Consider the following 21604-nt stretch of genomic DNA (forward strand, 5'->3'; position numbering starts at 1 on the left):
AAACAGCACACAGTTAACCTTTTGATTGCCCCACACGTTAACTCCTGCCTGCCCAGTGCCATTTGTACAGTGTTAGTGTTTTTATTAGCACTGATCACTGTATTGGTGTCACTAGGGATGTCAGTGATACCAAGTCAGTTCCCCCAGTGTCAGAATTCCCACAGTTCCGATATAAGTTGCTGAGCACCGCCATTACTAGCAAACATTTTTTTAAAAATTAAAAAATCCCAGTATATATACCGCCATTTGTAAACTTTCACGTAAACCAATTAATTTACATGTATTGGGATTTTTTTTAGCAAAGAAATGTAGCAGAATACATATGATAAAATTTGATTTTTTTTTTAAATTTTCAAATACCACCATAAGAAAGCTCTATTTGTGGGAAAAAATATGTAAATTTCAATTGGGTGCAGCATTGCATGACTGCGTAATTGTCAGTTAAAGTAACGCTGTGCCATGATGCAAAATATGGCTTGGTCAGGAAGGAGGTGAATCCTCTGGAAATCAAGTGGTTAACTAAAGATGCTGTTTCTCCATCGAGTCCCCCATGATGGTATGGCATAGGTGACCACAGATGCATGCATGATTGCAATCTCTGAAGATGAGACTGAGGTCATACCAGTTTTGGCTGTGGTAATATAGACCTTCAATGTAAGGAAATAGTCAACTCCTAGTGCAAGCAAAATTACCTTCTAAGGAAAATGGCACATTCTTGAAAGGAGAGTGGGCTGGCTTGTCCATCTAGTTACATTCCTTTGGTATGAACTGATATTTAAGGTAACCAGAATATTAGAGGCTTCATTAGATATTTGTGAGGCCAACATTAATAAGGAATATGAAATATGCAATTTCCCTATCACCTATCTGGTTATAATTTTCTGCTAAAGTACTTAAAGCGGAGCTCCACCCAAAAGGGGAAGTTCCCCTTTAAGGACTGGTCCCATGCTCCCTGTTAAGGATTGGCACCTTTGGGGAGCGGGTGCCCAAAATTGACAGCTACCCGCTCCCACTTCTGCTGTAATCACTTAGGCGATCGGAAGTGGAAGTTGTCTCCCCCTCTCTCCTCGTAGTCTTCTGGGACATGTGAGAGGTCTCAGAAGACTATGGGACCATTCACAAAGCGCAGCGCTACTTGCGGCATGCGGAGTGAGCACCCGGCTGTGAAGTCACAAGCTGTTACAGCTGGGTACCCACACTGAAGATGCCAGCTCTGGGACCACAGGGCGACCAGTGAAACGGGCTGTGGGGGGGGGGAGGGGCAAAGTGGGATCTAGGGACAGGTAAGTGTCAGTTTTTGTAGCTGCTGACTTTTTTTTTTGTTTGCACTGGAACTCCGCTTTAAGAGACATAAAGTTTCACATTGTAACGTTGAGAGTCTACCTAAAATATCCACTTATGGACTTACCTTTAAGTACACCTTTTTACGACAGCCATACCATGCAATCAGTGACTATATCTGTAATAATTTCAACCTTGCTAAAATGTATTTAGAAAACAGTGGTCAAACACCATTACCATTATAGAGCCTTCTTCACAGCATGCTGTAAAGGAGGTTCTATAGCCGAAACACATTGCATTTTGGACATTGTTCCTGCATGTTTGTAATCAATAAAGAGCATTTATAAGAAGATTTATACAGTTTTGAGTGGACACCAAAGCCAGACCACCGAACTCCTGTCCTTGTATGTCTAATATAGCAGTAGAGCTTGGGTAAGTTTTGTCTCTATGTTTTATTGTCTACCTTACCCAAGAAACACAGAGGAAGTTGCCAACTACTGTATGTATTGTATGATCAATTTTTGTAGTTTTCCTTTTCTGCTGATGTAAACTTTTGTATTAAATGTTGACTATTGGACATAATACTTTAACATTCCTATAATGAAAAGCATGTCTTCTTTTATGCAAGTGTTGATGCAATACAGTGTTTGTCTTGTCCATCGCAGAAGGTTCAGAAATAGTGGGTGCCAGTAGAATAAACAGAAACAAACTTTGCTAATACACTGTGTAAAATATTTTGTCATTGCATTTCAATTCTGGCAGGTTTTCTCAGCTTTCTATAGAAAAGGAGCAGGCACAGCAGGAGCATCAACGAAAACTGCAAGAACAAATGTATAAGGTACAAGAGCTGAATATTGAAAACCATAAGCTTCAGGAAGAGCAAAATAGGTGGGTGAACGGTAAGATATGCAGAAAACCTTTCTAAATAAAGGATTGCAGGGTACAGTTTGCAGTTTAGAAGGGATTTAACATTATTGTACAGGATCCTAATAATTCAGGGATACAAGCTTCTATGATCCACAATAGAATGGCTCCTTCAGCGAAAGAAATTTCGAAGAAACTGGGTGTGGCTTAGCAGATTTGAATTCAGAATTGGTAAATACACTGACAACAGCACTTGCCTGCTGGTCTAATAGTCTACCTAAATTTCATGGCCGCAGCCAGGTTTAGGAAAGCCTAATCATTTCAATAGGCTGCCTTATATCCAAAAAACATGCAAAAGAAGTTTGCAACCCTTTTTAAAAATCATGCCACACCAAAATACACATTGCTTGGTGCGCATACTAGCAAGATGCGTAGGGCTGCCCTTAACTACTTCAATACCGGGCACATTTACCCCCTTCCTGCCCAGGCCAATTTTCAGCTTTCAGCGCTGTTGCACTTTGAATGACACATGTGTGGTCATGCAACACTGTACCCATATGAAATTTTTATAATTTTTTTCACACAAATACAGCTTTCTAATAAAACAAAAACTCCTGAAACATTTGAAAAAAAAACGCACTTTTCTTCGTTTCTGTTATAAAATTTTGCAAATAAATAACATTTCTTCATAAATTTAAGTCAAAATGTATTCTGCTACATTTCTTTGGTGAAAATAATAATTATAATAATTGAATTTGTATTTTTTTTTTCAAATGTTTCTACTTTTTTTTTACGTTTAATGACATTTTTTCTTTTTTTTTTACTATTTTATTTTTCAGCACACTGTGACCAAAGCAATACAATGTTACCATAGTAACATTGAACTACTCTGGGCAAGTTATCAAGATTTTGTTTTTGTAACACATTATGATTGCTAATACCAATGTATTTCATTGATGCTTGCAATCATTGTACTGAGTGAAACTGATTCATTCAGTCTTCTGTTGTGATTAGCTGTGATTGGGCAAAGGTGATCACATGATACAGATGGGCTGCTATTGGCCCTGTCTGTATCATGTGACTGCCTTGACCAGTCACAGCTAACAACCTAATTGTATATAATGGATGGCATGACAGGAAGCCATCCATTGTATACAATTGACATGTGATCTGCTGTGATTGGTCACAATGGTCACATGACACTGGCAACGGGCCGGTGTAGTGATATATCATCGGCTGTGTTCTGTGGACACAGCCAGTGACAGATCACGCCGCTGCGCGGCCGCGTGAGCGGCTCGTTTTGACAGGACATCATATGATGCCCAGTCACAATGGCGAGTGTCCCACCCGGCCGTCAATCTGCTATAGGCCAGGCGGGAAGGTGTTAATAACTAATGGCAACACCACGCGTCTGTTAAAGGGCTGAACGTTTTTTTGGGTCCTGGGAAAGTGTGTGATTTTGCACACGTTTCCACAGAGCAGTGTGAACATAGTCTAGCTCATGGGTATCTGTTAGTCTACTTGTACTGCAGTCTGTATTCTCCACTGCAGGTGGCGTTCGACTGCAGCGGCAATGCAGATGAGGGAGGAAGTTGCAAGGAACTGGGTTCCTCTATGATTTCCTCGGTCACACGGGGGCAGTTATCCGATTGGATGCTCGTGCCCCATGTGACTCTGGTGGCCCCCCCTTACCTGGCCACCCAGACTGCGTACTTTGATATGGATTTGGTTAGAATATTATGGGAACCCCAAACTATTTTGTTGCCATTTTTTAATGTCACATTAAAGTGTTACTAAACCCACAACAGTAAAATCAGTCTTTATATGCAGTAACACATACTTGTTATACTCACTGTGGAACCTAAGGGATTAATCCTCCACATTGGTTAAAAAGGCTGTTTGATCCTGTCTTCTCTGATCCTCCCCTTCTACTGTCCCCAATCCATCTGCTGATAGTACAGAGCTCTGCACATGCTCAGTTTAATGTGTATGGCTAGAGAGTTTGTTTTCTTTGGGAGGGTGCATGTGATCAGCACAGGGCCAATCAGCTCTGTCCAGACAGAGGGTTAGAGGGTATGCAGCCTCATAGAACAGTCAGAGCAGAATGAAAACTCCTCCTACAAGTTTCAACCCGTTGCTCAGCCACACACTGATAGATGTCACAAGACTGCTATATACTGCTGATGAGAAAAGGTATTTAGCTGTTTATATTTGCTAAAATAATTGCATTTCCATGTTGTGTGTACTGTGGGAGACCAGATATGGTGAATGCAGCATCATGGCTGTTGTAACACTTTAACCCCTTAACGCCGATGTAACACAAATATGCGGCCTCACAAAACTGGGCTTTTTTCTGTGGGACCGCATATTTGCGTACCTATTTTTGTGCTGGGAGTGCGCTGCACAGCATGATCCCAGCACAAAGACCGGGGTGTCACTGAGAGCCCCAGGTCCTGTTCTAACAATCAGGACCCAGGACTCCCAATTCCGTAACACATGATCACCGTGATCAGTCACTTTACAGCCCTCCCCCTTGTTTTTTTTCTCTCTGAATGAAGGACAGAGATACATTGTATCTCTCTCTCTCTCCTTGCGTAGAGGGGAAAAAAAACTGTTGAAAAAAAAGATAAATAATTATATATTAAAAAATAAAATAAAAAATACCTAGATCAAGGTTTGATCTACTTCAGTGCCAGGGTTACTGTTTGGGTCAAGGTCAAATGTCAGGTTTTTTTCTTTTTTTTTTAATTTAATTGGTATCAGTGTCCGTTAGTGTCAGTGTCACTGTGTTTTAGGTAAAAAAAAAACAACTAAATGTACCCTATTGTTTCTGGGCAAATAACATACAGATATATGGTATCTCTGCGATTGTCAAGAGCTGGAAAATTATTTTGGTTTGTTCTTTGGTGGTAGGTTATGGTAGTAACAAGAAACACACAGCTAATTTAAAAAAAAAAATTTTTTTTTACTATTTTGGGCCAGTTTTCCTTTGATAATAAATAAATCAGAAGATATCCATTACCATTTACCACCAAATGAAAGTCCAATTTGTCCTGAAATAAACAAGGTATAATTCACCTGGATGTACAAAGTAGTTGTGATGATATGTACGGTTTTACTAACACATGTCAAAGTTGCAAGATTGTGCTTAGGCTTTATTTGTTTTACCCTTTGGCAGGAAGGGGTTAAAGCACTACATTGTATTGCTGCATAACACCACAATGGCTTTAAGACATCCCCCAAGCAGTTTAATATAGGATTTGCGTATTGTCAGTGTTGCCATTTGAGCAACAGGAAAATATCTTCTCCCTTCTGAATGGTATTTTATTAAAAAATAAGTTTGCATTTGCACATGATCCCTGTGGCATTGCTCAGTACCTCATGCGCTCTTTTTGTTCAATAACTTTTTATTTTGAATAACAGAAAGGTATAAACGTTTTTTGGACGTCCTGATATAGATAGACCTATTGACATAGCTCACTGTATATCAATTAAATCAGGGCTTTAAAACATAGGGATATGCATAAGGAGGTCATTCAGTGTGCTTATAGAAGTGAAAAAATCTTCCATATTCCTTAATACATAGCAGAGAGTAAAGAATAGCAGAAGAAAATAATAAAGTAGAAGGAAAGAAGGATTGGGGGGGTCGCCTGGAGTTAATGAGGGATTAATTATGTTAGCAACTATAGACCAATGAATATAGACCAATGAGCTTTTTCCAACAATAGCATGCCTGTTAGCCTTGAAAAGGTTTATAAAATAGTTAGTTTCACCTCCTCTACACTTTAGTGAGGTTCGCTGCTGAAACCTAACCCAGCCCGGGTTCCCTCATCAGTGGTACAGTATGGTCTGCTTTATACGTAAGACTATGTTTTAAGCTATACAGGCCACTAAATACATACAGTATACAGCTTCTGCACCCCCTTCCACTTGTCCAGGGGTGCAAAAAGGGAAAACTATGGAAAAGTTTCACAATTCCTGAAAGTAAATCCTCCATGTTACCGCAGATTGATCTGCCTTGAAGAAGCTCTGAAAAAATATGCATACTATCGAAAAGTTTTTATGTAGTATTTAAAAAAAACAATTGAGAGCGTATGAGGATAAGTAATTCTTAACCTGTTTTACCCATATAGGCTCCAGGAGGAACGGTCACGGTTAGAGAAGATTTCTAATGAAAAAACATCAGAGCTGAGAGAACTAAAGAGGGAGCTGGGAGCTGTCCAGAGAGAGAGCGAACAACTTGAAAGAGAGCGTATGGAACTGAAAGAGTTTGTACAGAGAATGGAGATCAGTAACACAGTGCTGACCGAACAGTGTCAGGTTAACTTCTCTTTATTGTTATCATTGTAAGAATACATGTTAGTGCTTCACAGTGTTGGCCGTGATAAAGAATACAACATTATGTAGGAGAAGCTGAAATTATAAGGACATTAGGACTGTCTTTATTACTTTTATCAGCTCTGTTAAAATGTAAATTTTTACATCCTTGGACACCAGCTATAATAGGTCAAAATCCAACTCATTTTGATTACATTTTGATTGGCCATCCCTAGGAAATTGAAGGGCAAACTGCCTTGTCATAAAATTTGTGGTGGTAAAGTAGATATAATTGTACCACTCCAGCCAGCCAGCAGAATTGTTCAAATGGTAATAAAGCAATGCCTGGTACATGTACTGTATCTCTATTTTACCTCACTTTTTGACTTCAGTGCCAGGAAGTGTGGTTTTGAGAAAAGAAATGGCTTTTCTTAATGCTCTGTAGGCTCTCCAGACTGATGCTATTTTTTGCATGAGGTTCCAGTGGCCCATCCACAGGTTCACTCATGGCTCACCTCATTGCAGACCTAGGCTTTCTTCTTAGTGACCAGGACTGCAATGGACGAGCCTTCTGTATCTATCCATTAGCCCACACATTGTAATTGATTGCATATCTACCCATGTACACGTATACTTATTGTATGTCTGGATGCCAGCCCTGCAGATTCATTTTTGTTTATGCTATTCAGTGCTCAAAACTCCCCACAGGCATACACAGCCATCATAATCCACCTGTTGAAAATTGCTGTGTATAGTAACAGGCAGATACATGGTATAGTAATAGAACAGCTGTCCACTTATGATTTTCCAGTGTGGTGCAAGAGCCACCCTACAGTATATCACCCTGGGGACATCACTGATAATGGGTATGATGTTTAGAGTGTTGTGGCATTTGCCTGTTAGCCAACATAACAGTTTCTTGGTATCTTACAGGTGTTATCCCAGGTGAAATTGTCTCTTCAAGATCAGAATAACATCTTGCTGTCTCAGATTCATTCTCTAACACACGATAATCGTGATTTATTAGAGCGCAGTCTGGAAAGTGGAGCTTTGAGACAAGAGGAAGAGAGGCAATTCCGGTAATGTAAAAATGATTCTTCAGTTTTAGAAACAACTGACCCGCATTCTGACTAATACAGAAATTCATTCATTAACTCTTCATTAACATACTGTGTATATGAAAAAATGTTTTTTTTGTTGCGTATTTTAAAAAAACAAGCCTGCTGCATTTGGTGGGATTTCCATAGAGTGAACTTTCCACAGCAATTAATGGTACTGTGCATAAAATGAGAGAAAAACACAAGTAAAATGCATTACAAAGAAGTCAAAACCAATTTAGCCATGGGGCTTTTTTGGAGGTCATACAAACACAAATACACTAACCAGCTACTTTATTAGGTACACCTTGCTAGTGCCAAGAAAATATCCCCCACACTATTAGACCACCACAATCAGCCTGAACCATTGATACAAGGCAGGATGGATCCATGCTTTCATGTTGTTTATGCCAAATTCTGACCCTACCATCTGAATGTTGCAGCTGAAATCAAAACTCATCAGAGCAGGAAACAGTTTTCCAATCTTCTATTGTCCAATTTCGGTGAACCTGTACAAATTATAGCCTCTATTTCCTGTTCTTAGCTGACAGGAGTGGCACCCGCCGTGGTCTTCTGCTACTGTAGCTCATCTGCTTCAAGGTTTGATGTGTTGTGCGTTCAGAGATAGAATTCTGCATACCTTGGTTGTAACAAGTGGTTATTTGAGTTACTGTTGCCTTTCTATCATCTCAAATCAGTCAGCCCATTCTCCTCTGACATCAACAAAGCATTTTCGTCTACACAACTGCCATTCACTGGATATTGGAATTTTTTGGACCATTCTCTGTAAACCCTAGTGAAAGTTGTGTATGAAAATCCCAGTAGATCAGCAGTTTTTTAAATACTCAGACCAGCCCATCTGGCACCAACAACCATGCCATGTTCAGAGTCATGTAAATCCCCTTTCTTCTCCATTCTGCTTGGTTTGAACTTCAGCAAGTCTTCACCACATCTAGATGCCTAAATGTATTGAGTTGCCTCCATGTGAGTGGCTGATTAGCAATTTGTGTACCTAATAAAGTGGCTTGAGAGTGTATAAAATATATAAAAATCACCAACTTTATTTAGAACATATTAGAATAAAATGAGTTAAAAACAGAGAAATGCACCAGGAACATTTTTCCTACAATTTTCCACTTTTCAGTACATAATTGTAAAGATTCTTCATAAAGAAATCCATCAATAATTATACCATTCAAGAGAAAAAGATGGAAAACATCATGAATCTTAATGCATTTAGTGAACCATGGTTCACTTCATCAGAAGTCTGATCTTGCTGACAAGATGTGTGTAAATTAATATCAAAATAATAATTCAAATAATACATGCATAAAAGCATTGAATCACCCCTATAGAAAAAAGGGGGGATATAGCATGAACACTTACAGCTGAACGTAGTAGCCATGGTTCAAAAGAAATATTCTAAACATCAAATGGGACCCACAGATGGAGAGTCTGTTCCAGGGGTTGTGGAGATAAATTATCACATCAAAACCTAAGGAAAATTAATTTAAGCTAGAATAAAAGCAGTGAAGTGAAAAAAAGAATAAGACTGAAAAGAGGGGGCAACATGAATGCCTCGAAATTAAGTGTATGTGAGCATATAATAAACTTAATAAAATGCTGAAAATTAATTGGAAGAATAAATAGGACCAATGAGTGATGGTGTATGAGAAGCCTTGTGTAGATTAGAGTTGTAAGAGGGTGAAAGAACACCAAACTGCCAATGTGGCCAAATACTAGTGAGTAAACAAGGCAACGAGACAGAACATCTAGGAAAAAGGAATTCCTGGATAGTTCTATTTCATTTTTTTTATTGTCATCATTTCTGAAAAATGCATCTATTTCTATGTGCAGAAGTATAAATGGACCTTTAGGGTATTGTCCACTCTTACTACTCCACCATATATTTACTGATGTAGAAGCACTTTTCTGCTCCTCAGGGATAGAACTTGCTCTTTAAAACTTCCCATGCCCCTTATTAAACACATTAGATTACATAGCAAATCTGCCAGTTATCAAATATTTTAGAACTAAAACTTATAGAATAAAAGTAGAAATTGAATACAACAAATGATCATTGTTTTTTTTTATTCATAGAGAGAAGCTAACAGAGCTTAAGCACGAAAAGCAAAAACTGCTCGATAAGATTATGGATCAGTACCGAGTATTAGAACCAGCTCCAGCAATACAAAGGTAATCCGAGTAGCAGCGGATCATAGCACAAAATGTTTATTATACCAAATTGAGGATATGTGTCTAAAATATGAAAATATGTATGGATGTGTTCATTATTACTTTTATGATATCACAATATATAGCAGCAGAATAATTTTCCATAAAGCATTATTTTGTATCAGACATTGAGCTCCAGGGTAATGACATTTTGGAAGAATGATGTCATCTCTCTGCTGCAGGCAGGAGAAAGCATTTCCTCAGTCACCTATAATATAGTAGATAAGTAAAGCAACATGTGTACACACAAACTAATACAATAAAGAATGTAGCGCTACTCCTTTAGGTGCAAACACACATATATATATAACAAATTAGTGATAAGTGAACACAAAATTACATCCAAAATTGTGATAGAAATATCAATTAAAAATAATTAGTGCTCATTACTTGAAAAAATCTGCAAAATTAATTCAAATAACCTAAAACATGTGAAAAAAAATCATTTATATATATATATATATATATATATATTCTGTGAATAAAAATCACACGTGCCTCTCGTCTAGTGAAAAACACACTATAACAATAAATAAAACAGTGCTCTCAAAGTCCAATCAATACTGATAGTGATCAAAAATTAGCAAACACTCGTGCTCTCAAAGTCCAAAAGCTGCTGGTAGTGACCCAAAAAATGACAGAAACTTGTGTAGGTATTTGTGTGCAAGTGAATATGACAATCCGACCACCATCTGGATAAGCCTCTCACCTTATCACTTCGACCCTTGCGGATCAAAGCGCTTAAGTGGATCCCTCTCATGGATCCTCCAAGTAAGCTATCACTCCAAATGCTGCTCCTTGTCGCACCCCAATACCTCAGAAATTAATACTCCACCAATGGCTCCTCTCCAGGTAAGATGTAGCATCAATCTCTCAAATAAGACATAAAATAGATCCTCCCATAGTGCAGTATGTTTTATTTGTCAAGTAGGGACTATAATAACAACAGATCTTCACTCACATAGCAGCCGATCCTGTCCAAAACCTCATGCTTTCAGATGAGGGCATGTATGTATGGGTGTACAGCTGGGTGTACAGGTGTACCAAGATGGCCGCCACGCCAGAAGTGCATCACTACGTCAGGCCGACACGTTGCGTCACAGTGTCATGTGACTTCCTCAGGGCCACTTATATCACTAATATATCTATTGCCACGTGCCACTTTTAAACATAAGAGGCTTTCATTGTTTTTAAATGTTAACAGCTGTCAATGCAGTCTGTAAAGTAAATGCAAAGCAGGTAACTGCCTAAAGAGGGAGAGGAAGACATATGGTCTGGGGCAGGTTGGTTCATGGAGAATAATTTATATAATGTACACTTACTGTATGAAAGCAAAGAAAAAACTACCTGCAGGGATGTAAATAATTTTTCAACTACAGTTATCATTTAACTATCCTTTTCTTCATCAGAGTTGCTGTATGGTTAAATTAGGCATGGTCATAAACATCCATCCAAAGGTAGGCCATTTACAGCTGATAATGAGTGCTATTGACCATCATTTATGCACACAGAGATTTTCCAGCTTGCAACATTAATGCAATGGGGTTGATCCATTCATATTCTGAGTGAGGTTGCATCATCAGCCAGGTCTTACAGTACAATGCATCTGGTCCAGTCGCTTTTAAAGCAGCTAGATGTGTCTCTTGTGCCATCATTCTTATGAAGACATCTGCCTCTCTATGCCAGTTCTTATATCCAGATAACCACCATGTATCTTTCACCAAGCAACTGTATCTGAAAACTAAAAGTAATTAGATGTGTGGCAAATGGGAGTTAATTGGGTTTTTTTTTTATTTTAGTCATAGGAGAGGTAACTGGATTGCAGATAAAATGAAGAGGCTTCTGAAGACTAAGGACAAACCTTCAAAAGGACCTGGAGAAGCCTCTCGCTTTCTTAAACCTCCTATTGAGCCTGTGATAGAGCCAGAGAGTCCTTATAAAGGTAAGTATCAATTGTTTTAATGAACATTTTATGCTTATTTAATGTCATTTTATGGTACATAGGAAAAAAATACCCAGAAAATCAGTTTAATTTATCTGTCACAGGGTCAGGCTGGGTGTCCAGTAGCTGAAACGGCAGATAAGTTCACAAGCTTGGTTTGGTACACAAGTTGTATAGGCGCAAGCAGAAACATAGTCAGACATCAGGACAAAATCAATAGACAAAGGTATCAGGTTTATAAGGGAGAGCGACAAAGAGTAGTTGGTGAATCTGCAGCCAAGGGTTGATGCCCAAGTAGTGGTAGCAAGATACAAACTTAAGAACATAAATCTGTAAGTATGGATGCATAGCTCAAAGAGGAGGTCCCTCTCCAAAAAAATGAAAGTCCTTTTTATATAAGGACACTTACTTGTCCAGGGAGCCAGTGCCGTCGTCACCCAGGCTAGTTCTTCACTAGCCTATGGGTTCCTGTGCCAGCATTGCAAGTGAGGGAAACCAGAAGTGAAGCCTTGCAGCTTCATACCTGGTTTCCTACTGTGCATGCATGAGCAGGCTGTGCCTTGATATTGGTCCCACAGTCTTCTGGAACCTGTGAAGTGTCCCAGAAGACTACGGGGGTCAAGGGGGGCCAAGTACCTGCTCCCTCCAAAAAGTGCCAAATGTGTCAGAGGAGGGGGGGGGGCAGACAAACAGAGCTTCCCCTTTTGGCTGGAGCTTCACTTTAGATAGGAAGTTGAAGGGAAGAGAAAGGAGTTCAGCAAGAAATAGGGTATCAATGAAGACTGCCCAGGAGATTGGACAAGGAGCTATCCAGCACTTTAGGTGGCTTAGTAGGAGAAACCACTAGCAGACACAGCAGAGACCCTGAGTTTGGATTCACATCCTGACATTAGCATCATGTTAACAGTTGATATTTGTTTGATATCCGCAAAGGTAGTTAAAAAGTAATCATAGCTGCTAAAAATAACAAACAATTCTCCACCAGTATACATGTGAAGTTAACTATCATATATTCACAGCTGTTGAGATTTAAGGACAGGTTTTGGGGAAGACTGCTGGAGGAGTATATACTGGAGGGCACTTTTCCAAAGTCCTTTGTCTGGAGAAGGATCTTTTTGTTTCCCTCACTGAGGATCTATCTGCCTGTGGAGGTTGAGTGGCAGACAGATAAAAGGACATTGTGAGTAAAGACCTTGCTGGACTTTGGGTGTACTTGTGCTAGAAGGGATCTAAGAAGTGATCTAAGTGTCAGAGGTTGCTACATGGACTGGGACTGCTCTGATGAACTCCTAGATGTGCTGAACTTTCCTTGTTACATCCAGGAGGGACTGCTGCAAGACAATTCATGAGATGCTTGTCCTCCTGTTATAGCTATTGATCAATTTGGGGTGACTATGCACCCCTCTCCTGTAGGGGTTCCTTTAAGCAGTAAATGCTTAAAAGATATCCCCTACCCTGTGTTATTGGAGCTGGTAGGAATGAACTGGTGCTTGCAGTGGTGGGTAGTCTCTGTATTTTTAAGGAAGAACCAGTTGTTACCAGCGGCTCCTTCGAGGGTAGCTCCACAGTTAGAATGACACTTCTAAACATCACTGTACTAGAAAAAGGTCAGTCTACCCAAGTCTGATATTTGGGTTAATTTGCAAAAGCTGAATTGCAAATTTACTTCTTCACATGGTGCCTTGCACAACAAGAGCTTTCTATTTGGGCATCAAGGTGTGTCCACCTACCAAGCAATTACAAATGTCTTCCTCTCCATAAAGGATTTTAAATTATATTACAGGACTGAGAATGTATAAGCACAGCGAAACTCAATGACAATATGAGACCCAGAAACCAATTTCAATAAGGAGACCTGCTTACTGGGCATGAGTTTTGAGAACCCAGTAGTTGTTTCAATACCACCAGCATTCACCCATATTTGAAATATCTGTTTTGGAAAGTTTTGTTTTATTATTTTTTTTTTAATTTTGAAATAAGGTATTTGTAACCTAAGTCCAACAATGGGTTATTTGTCGGTCTGCCTTGTGTAACCTTTATTCATAAATTGAGAATGTACACATTGTAAGAAAAGGGGGATAGGGAAGAAGTACAAGTACATGGGAAATAAAGGAAGGGCGAAAATAAATGTACACAAATATGAATTACATAAACAGTATGAATGCATAATGTAAATGTGGAAGCATGGACTCCCTTTTTGGTTCATCTTATATAGTTACATAGTTAGTCTGGCTGAAAAAAGACAAAATTCCATCCAGTTATAATCCTTTACCCACAGTTGATCTAGAGGAAGGCAAAAAAAACCCAGCAAAGCATGATCCAATTTGCTCCTGCAGGGAAAAAAATTCCTTCCTGATCCCCCGAGAGGTAATCGGATATTCCCTGGACCAACTTTACCTATAAATGTTAGTAACCAGTTATATTCTGTGTATCTAAGAAAGAATCCAGGCCTTTTTTTAAAGCAATCCACTGAGCTGGCCAGAACCAACTCTTGAGGGAGTCTATTCCACATTTTCACAGCTCTCACTGTGAAGAAACCTGTTTTTGGAGATTCAATTTCTTTTCCTCCAGACGTAAAGAGTGCCCCCTTGTCCTCTGTGATGACCTTATGATGATCTTGGAGGAAAGCTTTTACCTAGAGTTTCCTCTACAGTTTACACAATAACATATATTAGTGCTAACAGTTCCATAGGCTTTTGCGTAAACCTGTCACAAATCTGGGCAATTTACCATTTTTGCTCATTTATATTTTTACACTTATATGGATCAGAGCAATTTTTACATTTCCACTGGAGGTCTCTTTATTTGAAAATAGGATTGTCATTATTACTTAAAGTGGTATTAAAACCAAAGTAAAACTTTTATCAAGCTGCAGCTCACCAATTCGTAGGTGTGGTGGCTGCATTAGTTTTCTTTTTTTAGACTTTTTTCTGTTATTTTCACCTGGTAATACAGCCAGTAAGTCTACTATTTTCAACTTCCTTTAACAGACCAAGCTGTCCAGACAAAGCAGCAGTTAGAGGGTTAAGACAAATCAATTAACACTGACAGGGGTGCTTACAATGGTCATCTTTTGTTCTTTTTTGTAAAACCTTTACCCTAAAAAGAAAAAAATGTTTCTGCAACTGCTTCAAAAGCGTTAGCTGGAGTTCTGCTTCAATTTGTTAGCCTACCACTACCCTCTACCCAGACTGACATGCTGTCCAAAGATGTCTGCTTTACTACTTCTGAATGCAGACACTCTAAGACATGAAGTGTGCTACTGGCTGGATTACCAGGTGAAATAAAGACAAAAAAAACTAATGCAGCCATCACATCTAAGGATTGGTAAGTTGCAGTATATTACATTTTTGTTATGGGGTTAATACCATTTTTGAACCAGGATTCTTAGGAACCCTAGGGTTCTTTCAGAGGTTTCTAGGGGTTAAACAATGGGAAATGTTTGCCTCTCGGATATGTAATCACTGATAGCAATCAGTAATTATATTTTTTGAAATGTATAATAGGAGCAATCTTTCCACTGACCAACAATGTAAGGAAACATTTTCCCACTGGTCACCAAAGTAAGGAGCATTCTTCCCACTGACCACCAATGTAAGCAACATTTTTCCACTGACCAAGAAACAGAAGGAGCATTTTTCCTAAGGACCACCAGTGCAATGGGGCCCATCCCTCACTGACCAGCAATGTAAGGAGGCCATTCTCCCCTAACTACCAGTGGTGTATTTAAGTTTTGTGCTGCCCTAGGCAACAAAAAAAAATCGCCCAACCCCCCCCATCCACTGCAGAGAGTGTCTGACACCGACCACACCAACCCCCCACCCCACCCCCTGGCCGAGAGAGCCTTACACTGCCCCCGTACACCCGCTACCATGTTGCCCCCCCACCCAGCGAGAGATAGAAACACCTTTGCAGCTCCGGACATCCCCGGGAACGAGAGTCGGGCTCTGCATACAGTCAAACAGCCCACAGCCTCTGATGGATTTCACCTGGTCCTTATGCCCTTCCGTGTCCCTTCTTTCGCTGCCCACTGAAAAATGCCACCGTAGGCAAATGACTTGTTTGCCTTGTGGTAAATACGCCCCTGCTAACCACTAATGTGAAGGAACTTTCCACTGATGTCTGGTGTAAGAGGAAACTTCACTTACCACCATTATAGGACTTTGTTCACATATAGGCATTTTGAATCGTGGATGCAATTCTTCCTGCGATTTCAAAACGTACTGTTAAAATGTAAAATCGTTCATCAGTGTGTTCAGTTGCCATTCATTTCAGTGAACCAAAACGTCTTTTGGGCAATACGCATTGTGCGATTTTGTTTGCGTGATTGTTGCAGAAATATCATGTGGCATTTGCGGCAGAATCGCTCATTTTCAGGTGCCATTGAATTTAATGGCACCAGAACACGCTGATGAGTGATTTCACATTTTAACAGCCCACTTTGAAATTGCAGGCAGAATCGCGGAGATTCCACCCATGATTCAAAACGCCTATATGTGAATGCACTTTTTTTCTGCCCTTTATTGTTTTCCTTTCATTATCCATACTGCATTCCTTATTCTTTGGTTGAATTTTACATTTCAATTTATTCATGCTAATGAAGATATAGTATTGCCTACATTGTACACTGTTCATGCTAAGCAGTAGATATAGAAATTAATAGCAGGGTTCCCCGTTATTAATTTTTGTCACTGTTAACAGAAAGGCTAAATTAAAGTGTAACTAAAGGCAACATTTTTTTTTAGTTTTGTATAGGTTGAAAATGGATTAGAACCTCTCCCAGGGGGTTTTCTCTCTTTTTATTGCTGTCTAGGCTCCAATAGGGAGATTCACCTTCTCCATTAGGCCTGTTTACCATTATCATTGAAAGTGAAAGATCCCTGATATTTCACCAAAGTCCCCCAATGGGGCTCCTAAAAGAAATTGTAGAAAATTATTCAAAACAATATTGTAAAAAATAAATTAAATGTGGTAAAAACTGCCAAGGTCACACAGGTCGCACTTGTGACTGGGTTCTAGGCGTTCTGCCACCAGGTTTCTTGGGAAATGCCCCAGCCGGGGGTCAGGGGAGAACTTTATGGTTTCTTGCCCCAAGGCCCTGAAGGTTTTAGTTATGCCACTGAGTTAGATGTAAATCTTGAGTAAAAGTTAGATTTTGACCACCCTTCTGTCTCCCAGGTCTATTGGTAATGTGCAGCCTCACTGATGAATAGGGATGCCTGGGAGGTTAGATTGGTGGGTTCAAGCTTGACTTTCAGAAACAGTCAAGATATACATTTAGCTTCAGATGCCTACATCTCTGGATCTACTATCTATTTTAACATGTGTTTCATTTAAAGTAACCCCTGCTTATTGTGATTTTCATTGTATTTTACCTTCAGCTTGAACTCTCAAGGCTTGTTATGATCTATTGTAATCTTTAGCCCTCATGCACACTTGACGTTTTTACAGCTGCTGTTTTTGGCATTTGACGTTTTTTTCAAACTCCCCAGCATGTTATTCTATGTGTCCATGCACACATAGACTGTAATAAACATTTTTGGCTGTGACATTTTTTGGCAGGAAAAAAAACTCAAAACTAGTGGGTTTCTAAAGGAGTTTTTTAGCTGTAAAAACACTCTTATGCTGAGAAACATGGTAAAACGCCATAAACCAGCATTTTTGGACTTTTTTTTACCCCCCCATATTTTTGTTGGTAAAAAAATCGTTAAAAAACGGAAAATGTGTGAAAACGCTGCTAATCGCGGCAAAACTCTGCTAAACACTAATGCAAAAAGTTAAAAAAGAAGAAAAACTCACGCTTTTAACACGACTTTACACAGCTAACGTTACCAGCGTTATCAAAACGTCCAGTGTGCATGAGGGCTTAGACTTCATGCACACTTAAGCTCAAAAGGGTCTGTTCTACAGGCATGTGACATTTTTTTTCTTCCTCTAAACACCCCTCTATGGTAGCCATCCATGCACACATAAGCATTTACAGGTGTTTAGAGGCAGAAAAAAAATCACTTGTTCATTTAAGAGAGGAGCGTTTTGGTAAAAAAAACAACTAATGTGCCTAAATGTGGGTAAACGTATATAAATGTGCCTAAGCACTAGGTGCATTTAGCGCTTGAGCATTTTTTTTTATTTCAATGGCAGGAATAAATTAATATTCTTTCCAATGAAATAACTAAACACCAGAGTGCTTGGTGCTTGATGTGCCTAAATATGCTTAAACAAGTTTGCAAAAATGCGGCCTCGTCACATTTTTTAAGCTGCTTTTCTCGTGGAAAAACATGTTTATAAAAGCCTCAATGTGCATGCAGCCTTACTATAGTGATCTAAAATAAGTAAAGGAATGCGCTAAATACCCGTCCTACGCGTTTCGTCATCCGACGTCTTCAAGGGGCGGGGCTTAGTGGATGGGACATCAGGACGCTCCTCGAGACTGTCAGCTGTGATCGCAGTGAGCAAGACTCATCCCTGTTTTAGCTTTTTGAGACTGATATTGCTGTTATTGCTGGTGTCGGTTGGACACCTTTCTTGTGAGTGCATATTTTAGGCTACAATAAAAATTATCCTTGTTTTAATATACTGCACCATGATACTCTTCTTTGATTCCCCGAGCATTTCCAAAGTTATGAAGGCACGATGACCACTTGCAGTTAAAGCTGTTCCATGTGTGCTGATTTGGCTGATTGCAGTATATTGCTCCTGGATACTCCAACAGATCATCGCTCCCAGAGCAATTGCTATTTTTGCTGATTTATAATTTGATCAGCAAATAGCTCTGGTGAGTTTACCCATTTCATTCTGTGGTGGATTTTGCTACACGGTGTTTTTTCTTGTTTAAGAGATTTTTTTAATCACTTATTTTGGTGTTTGGACTTATATATGAATTACGGACATTTATAAATATATTTTTTATTTTATTTATGTATTTATCTGCATTTTCATGTGATTTGGTATTTAGCGCATTCCTTTATATATTTTTTGTCACTTACCTTTTCTTTGGTTAGGTTTGCAGCTTTATATATAATTTATTGGCGCTGTGTCTATATATTTTACACTAAAATAAGTAAACATTATTTTAAAAAGGTAAATAAATGTTCACCAAATTAGCATTATCCTATCCTTATCCACCAATATTCTCATAGTTACATAGTTAATCTGGTTGAAAAAAGACACAAGTCCATCCAAATCTCAAATATTTATCTCCTTATGAACAATCATGTAGATTGTTAACAAATTAAATATAACTGTGTTGCGCTAAACAATTAAAATCAAAAGTAATCTATGTCCACAGTGCAAAAATATACATTAATTAAATAACATAAAAAAAACTTATAGTAAAAAATTGAGCTGAATAATCCTCAAAATGTTCCATCCAACAATGTGCAAATAGGTGAAGCCACGCCTCTTCTTGAGATTTTATATACTGTATGTACTGCCACCGACAGCCACTTTACACCCAAAGTGATAGTAGAGTATTCACTTACCAACTTCCTATGACCCCCTTACAATTAAAGGGTTGTAAAGGCTCAAGGTTTTTTACCTTCATGCATTCTATGCATGAAGCTAAAAAACCTTCTTCGTGCAGCATCCCCCCCCCAATACTCATCTAAGCCCCCTCACGATCCAGCGACGTGCACTGGAGTCTCGGCTATTCTGGGAATCCCTCTCCTCATTGGCTGAGACAGCAGTGGGAACCATTGGCTCCTGCTGCTGTCAATCATAACCAGTGAACCAATGAGGAGAGTGAAGGGTCGGGGGGAAATGACACACGGTGCAGTAGCTGGGGAGTGCTCATGCTTGGGTACCCCCATAGCAAGCTACTTGCTGTGGGGAGCACCCGACAAGAGGGAGGGCCAGGAGCACCGGTGGGGGACCCGAGAAGAGAAGGATCCAGGCTACTCTGTGCAAAACCACAGCACACAGCAGGTAGGTATAGACATGTTTGTTATTTTTTTGAAAAACATATTTAAGCCTTTAGAATCACTTTAAGAGCAGTCATAAAGCGCTTGTGTAATCTCTCTGGACTTCTTGGTCAACTTCCAAGCCGTCTCACTCACATAAGTTAAAACACATGCACATGTAAATATAGTCACCAAACTAGCATCAGCATCCACTTCCTGGGACACAATGACGTCAGTAGGAGGCTCCACCCAGTGCGCTTCATCATCAAAAGACGTCTTCCGGGGCAATGGTTATATTTCATTTGTATACATTAGAAGGGATATCTTCTTGTTTGTGTTTGCTGCTTATGGTGTTTTTCACAATATTTGTTTTTTGTCCACAAGTGTGCAGTTTTAACAAAAACATTGAAATTGTTAACAAACCAATTATACTTTTGTCCTCTTTAGGAAGTGAGGTAACTCTCCGTCGCAGTAAAAGTTCTGTCAGCGTTGACAGTCATTCATTTCAGATGACACCCACTCGGTTTCGCCGTGCTAAACTAAGTTCCACTATTCGCAGTACTGAATCATTCAATGAAGCAGACTCTACTCCCCGTGACAAGTTCCGTCTGAGGCGCAAAGCACAGTTCACGGAGAGTGAAGGGGAGGACACGGCATCTGAGAGACGGAGACAAAGTAAAGGAGAAGAGTACAAAGAGGAGAGATTACCTGGAGGAACAAATCACAACTAAGAAAGCACTATGTATATGGTGTATGATGAGACTTTGAGGTTGTGTATATGTATAGATGTGTGAGAAACCCTTCAAAACTGAGAAAAGGGGAAAAAGCACAGCAGAGATTGTGCTAAATTTCATAGGTTACTTTTCTGTCAAGTTTCAAAAAGTTTTTAAAATGATAGTTTTTAACCTTATTTTCCCAATACGCAGACTATGTCTGAAAAGGACAGAAAAAATTTCATCATAGCAGTTTCTACAAAATAATCCATCAGCACAAAAGAGTGATTTTACTACTAGTCCATATTTCATACTTGCACCTTTGTTATTCCCGTAATGTATGATTAATTTAAATATAGTAATATTATATAATAGTAAATAGATGTATTTATGAAAGGCCAGAGCTTACACTCTTAAGCCGAGTACACACTCAGAAAATTGGATGAAAAAAAACACATTTGGAGCGATGGTTCAAAAACGTATTTGTTAGCACGCAGCTTTCAAGAGCCAGTCACAACAGTTCACATGAAAATTCCAGAAGGACAAAGCTTGAAAAGTTTTCTCATTATTTAACAGAACAAATGATTTTTGTTTAATTGGTATAGTAGTTCATTAACAATCGAGTGACCAATACTGCGCATGATTGAAAACTAGAGAACGACCTGGAATAAATAAATGACAATGAAAATAACTTTCGTATACAACAGAAAATGTTCTTAAACTCAAAAAAAACCCATTGTTTTCATGACAGAAATATGTTTAATAACAATAATGGAATGCAAATTCTAATTTTACTAATGTGCTTATTACATGTAATGTGAACATACATTACATCACTTCTGATTCCTTGCTGGTACATAGCTACATATATGGGAAGTTATATTTGATCTACGAAAATTTTCGTACCTATATTAGCACTCTCATTTGCCATATGAGACTAGCATGCAAAAAAAACCACCTCACGATCATTCATCTGATCTTCTTATAGTCTGTACTAGGCTTTAAGCTGCCATACACCAGCTGCTGATCGATGCAATTTTTTTCAACATGTTCTTTCGAAAGAAGTCAGTTGAATAATCGGCTTCTGTAAAGTCGAGGAACCCACACACTGATTGAAATGCGTCCGGTCAAGTTGGACTGGCCAAATTTCGGTCAGTGTATTGCCAGCTTTAGATTGCTGATTTGAGAAGCATGAGCGCTTTCCACTTCTGTAAATGCATTATGCTATTATTGTATTATAAAGATGTGAATAGATAG

General features: G+C 39.1%; 1 protein-coding gene across 1 annotated transcript in view; it reads left to right on the top strand.

Moving 5' to 3' along the window:
- Positions 1-21038, top strand: part of LOC149446201 (uncharacterized) — a 96154-nt gene extending 75116 nt beyond the window's left edge. Inside the window, exons 15-20 of the mRNA XM_089652840.1 lie at positions 2044-2169; positions 6279-6465; positions 7396-7541; positions 9660-9755; positions 11594-11736; positions 20082-21038. Coding sequence (XP_089508966.1) covers positions 2044-2169; positions 6279-6465; positions 7396-7541; positions 9660-9755; positions 11594-11736; positions 20082-20365 — 982 coding nt within the window. The 3' untranslated portion in view covers positions 20366-21038. The remainder of the gene's footprint in view (positions 1-2043; positions 2170-6278; positions 6466-7395; positions 7542-9659; positions 9756-11593; positions 11737-20081) is intronic.
- The last annotated feature ends 566 nt before the right edge of the window (positions 21039-21604 follow it).

The sequence above is a fragment of the Staurois parvus genome, unplaced genomic scaffold (assembly GCF_062004578.1).
Source record: "Staurois parvus isolate SC_StPar_1 unplaced genomic scaffold, SC_StPar_1.0 ptg000694l, whole genome shotgun sequence".
In the NCBI taxonomy this organism is placed as follows: Eukaryota; Metazoa; Chordata; class Amphibia; order Anura; family Ranidae; genus Staurois; species Staurois parvus.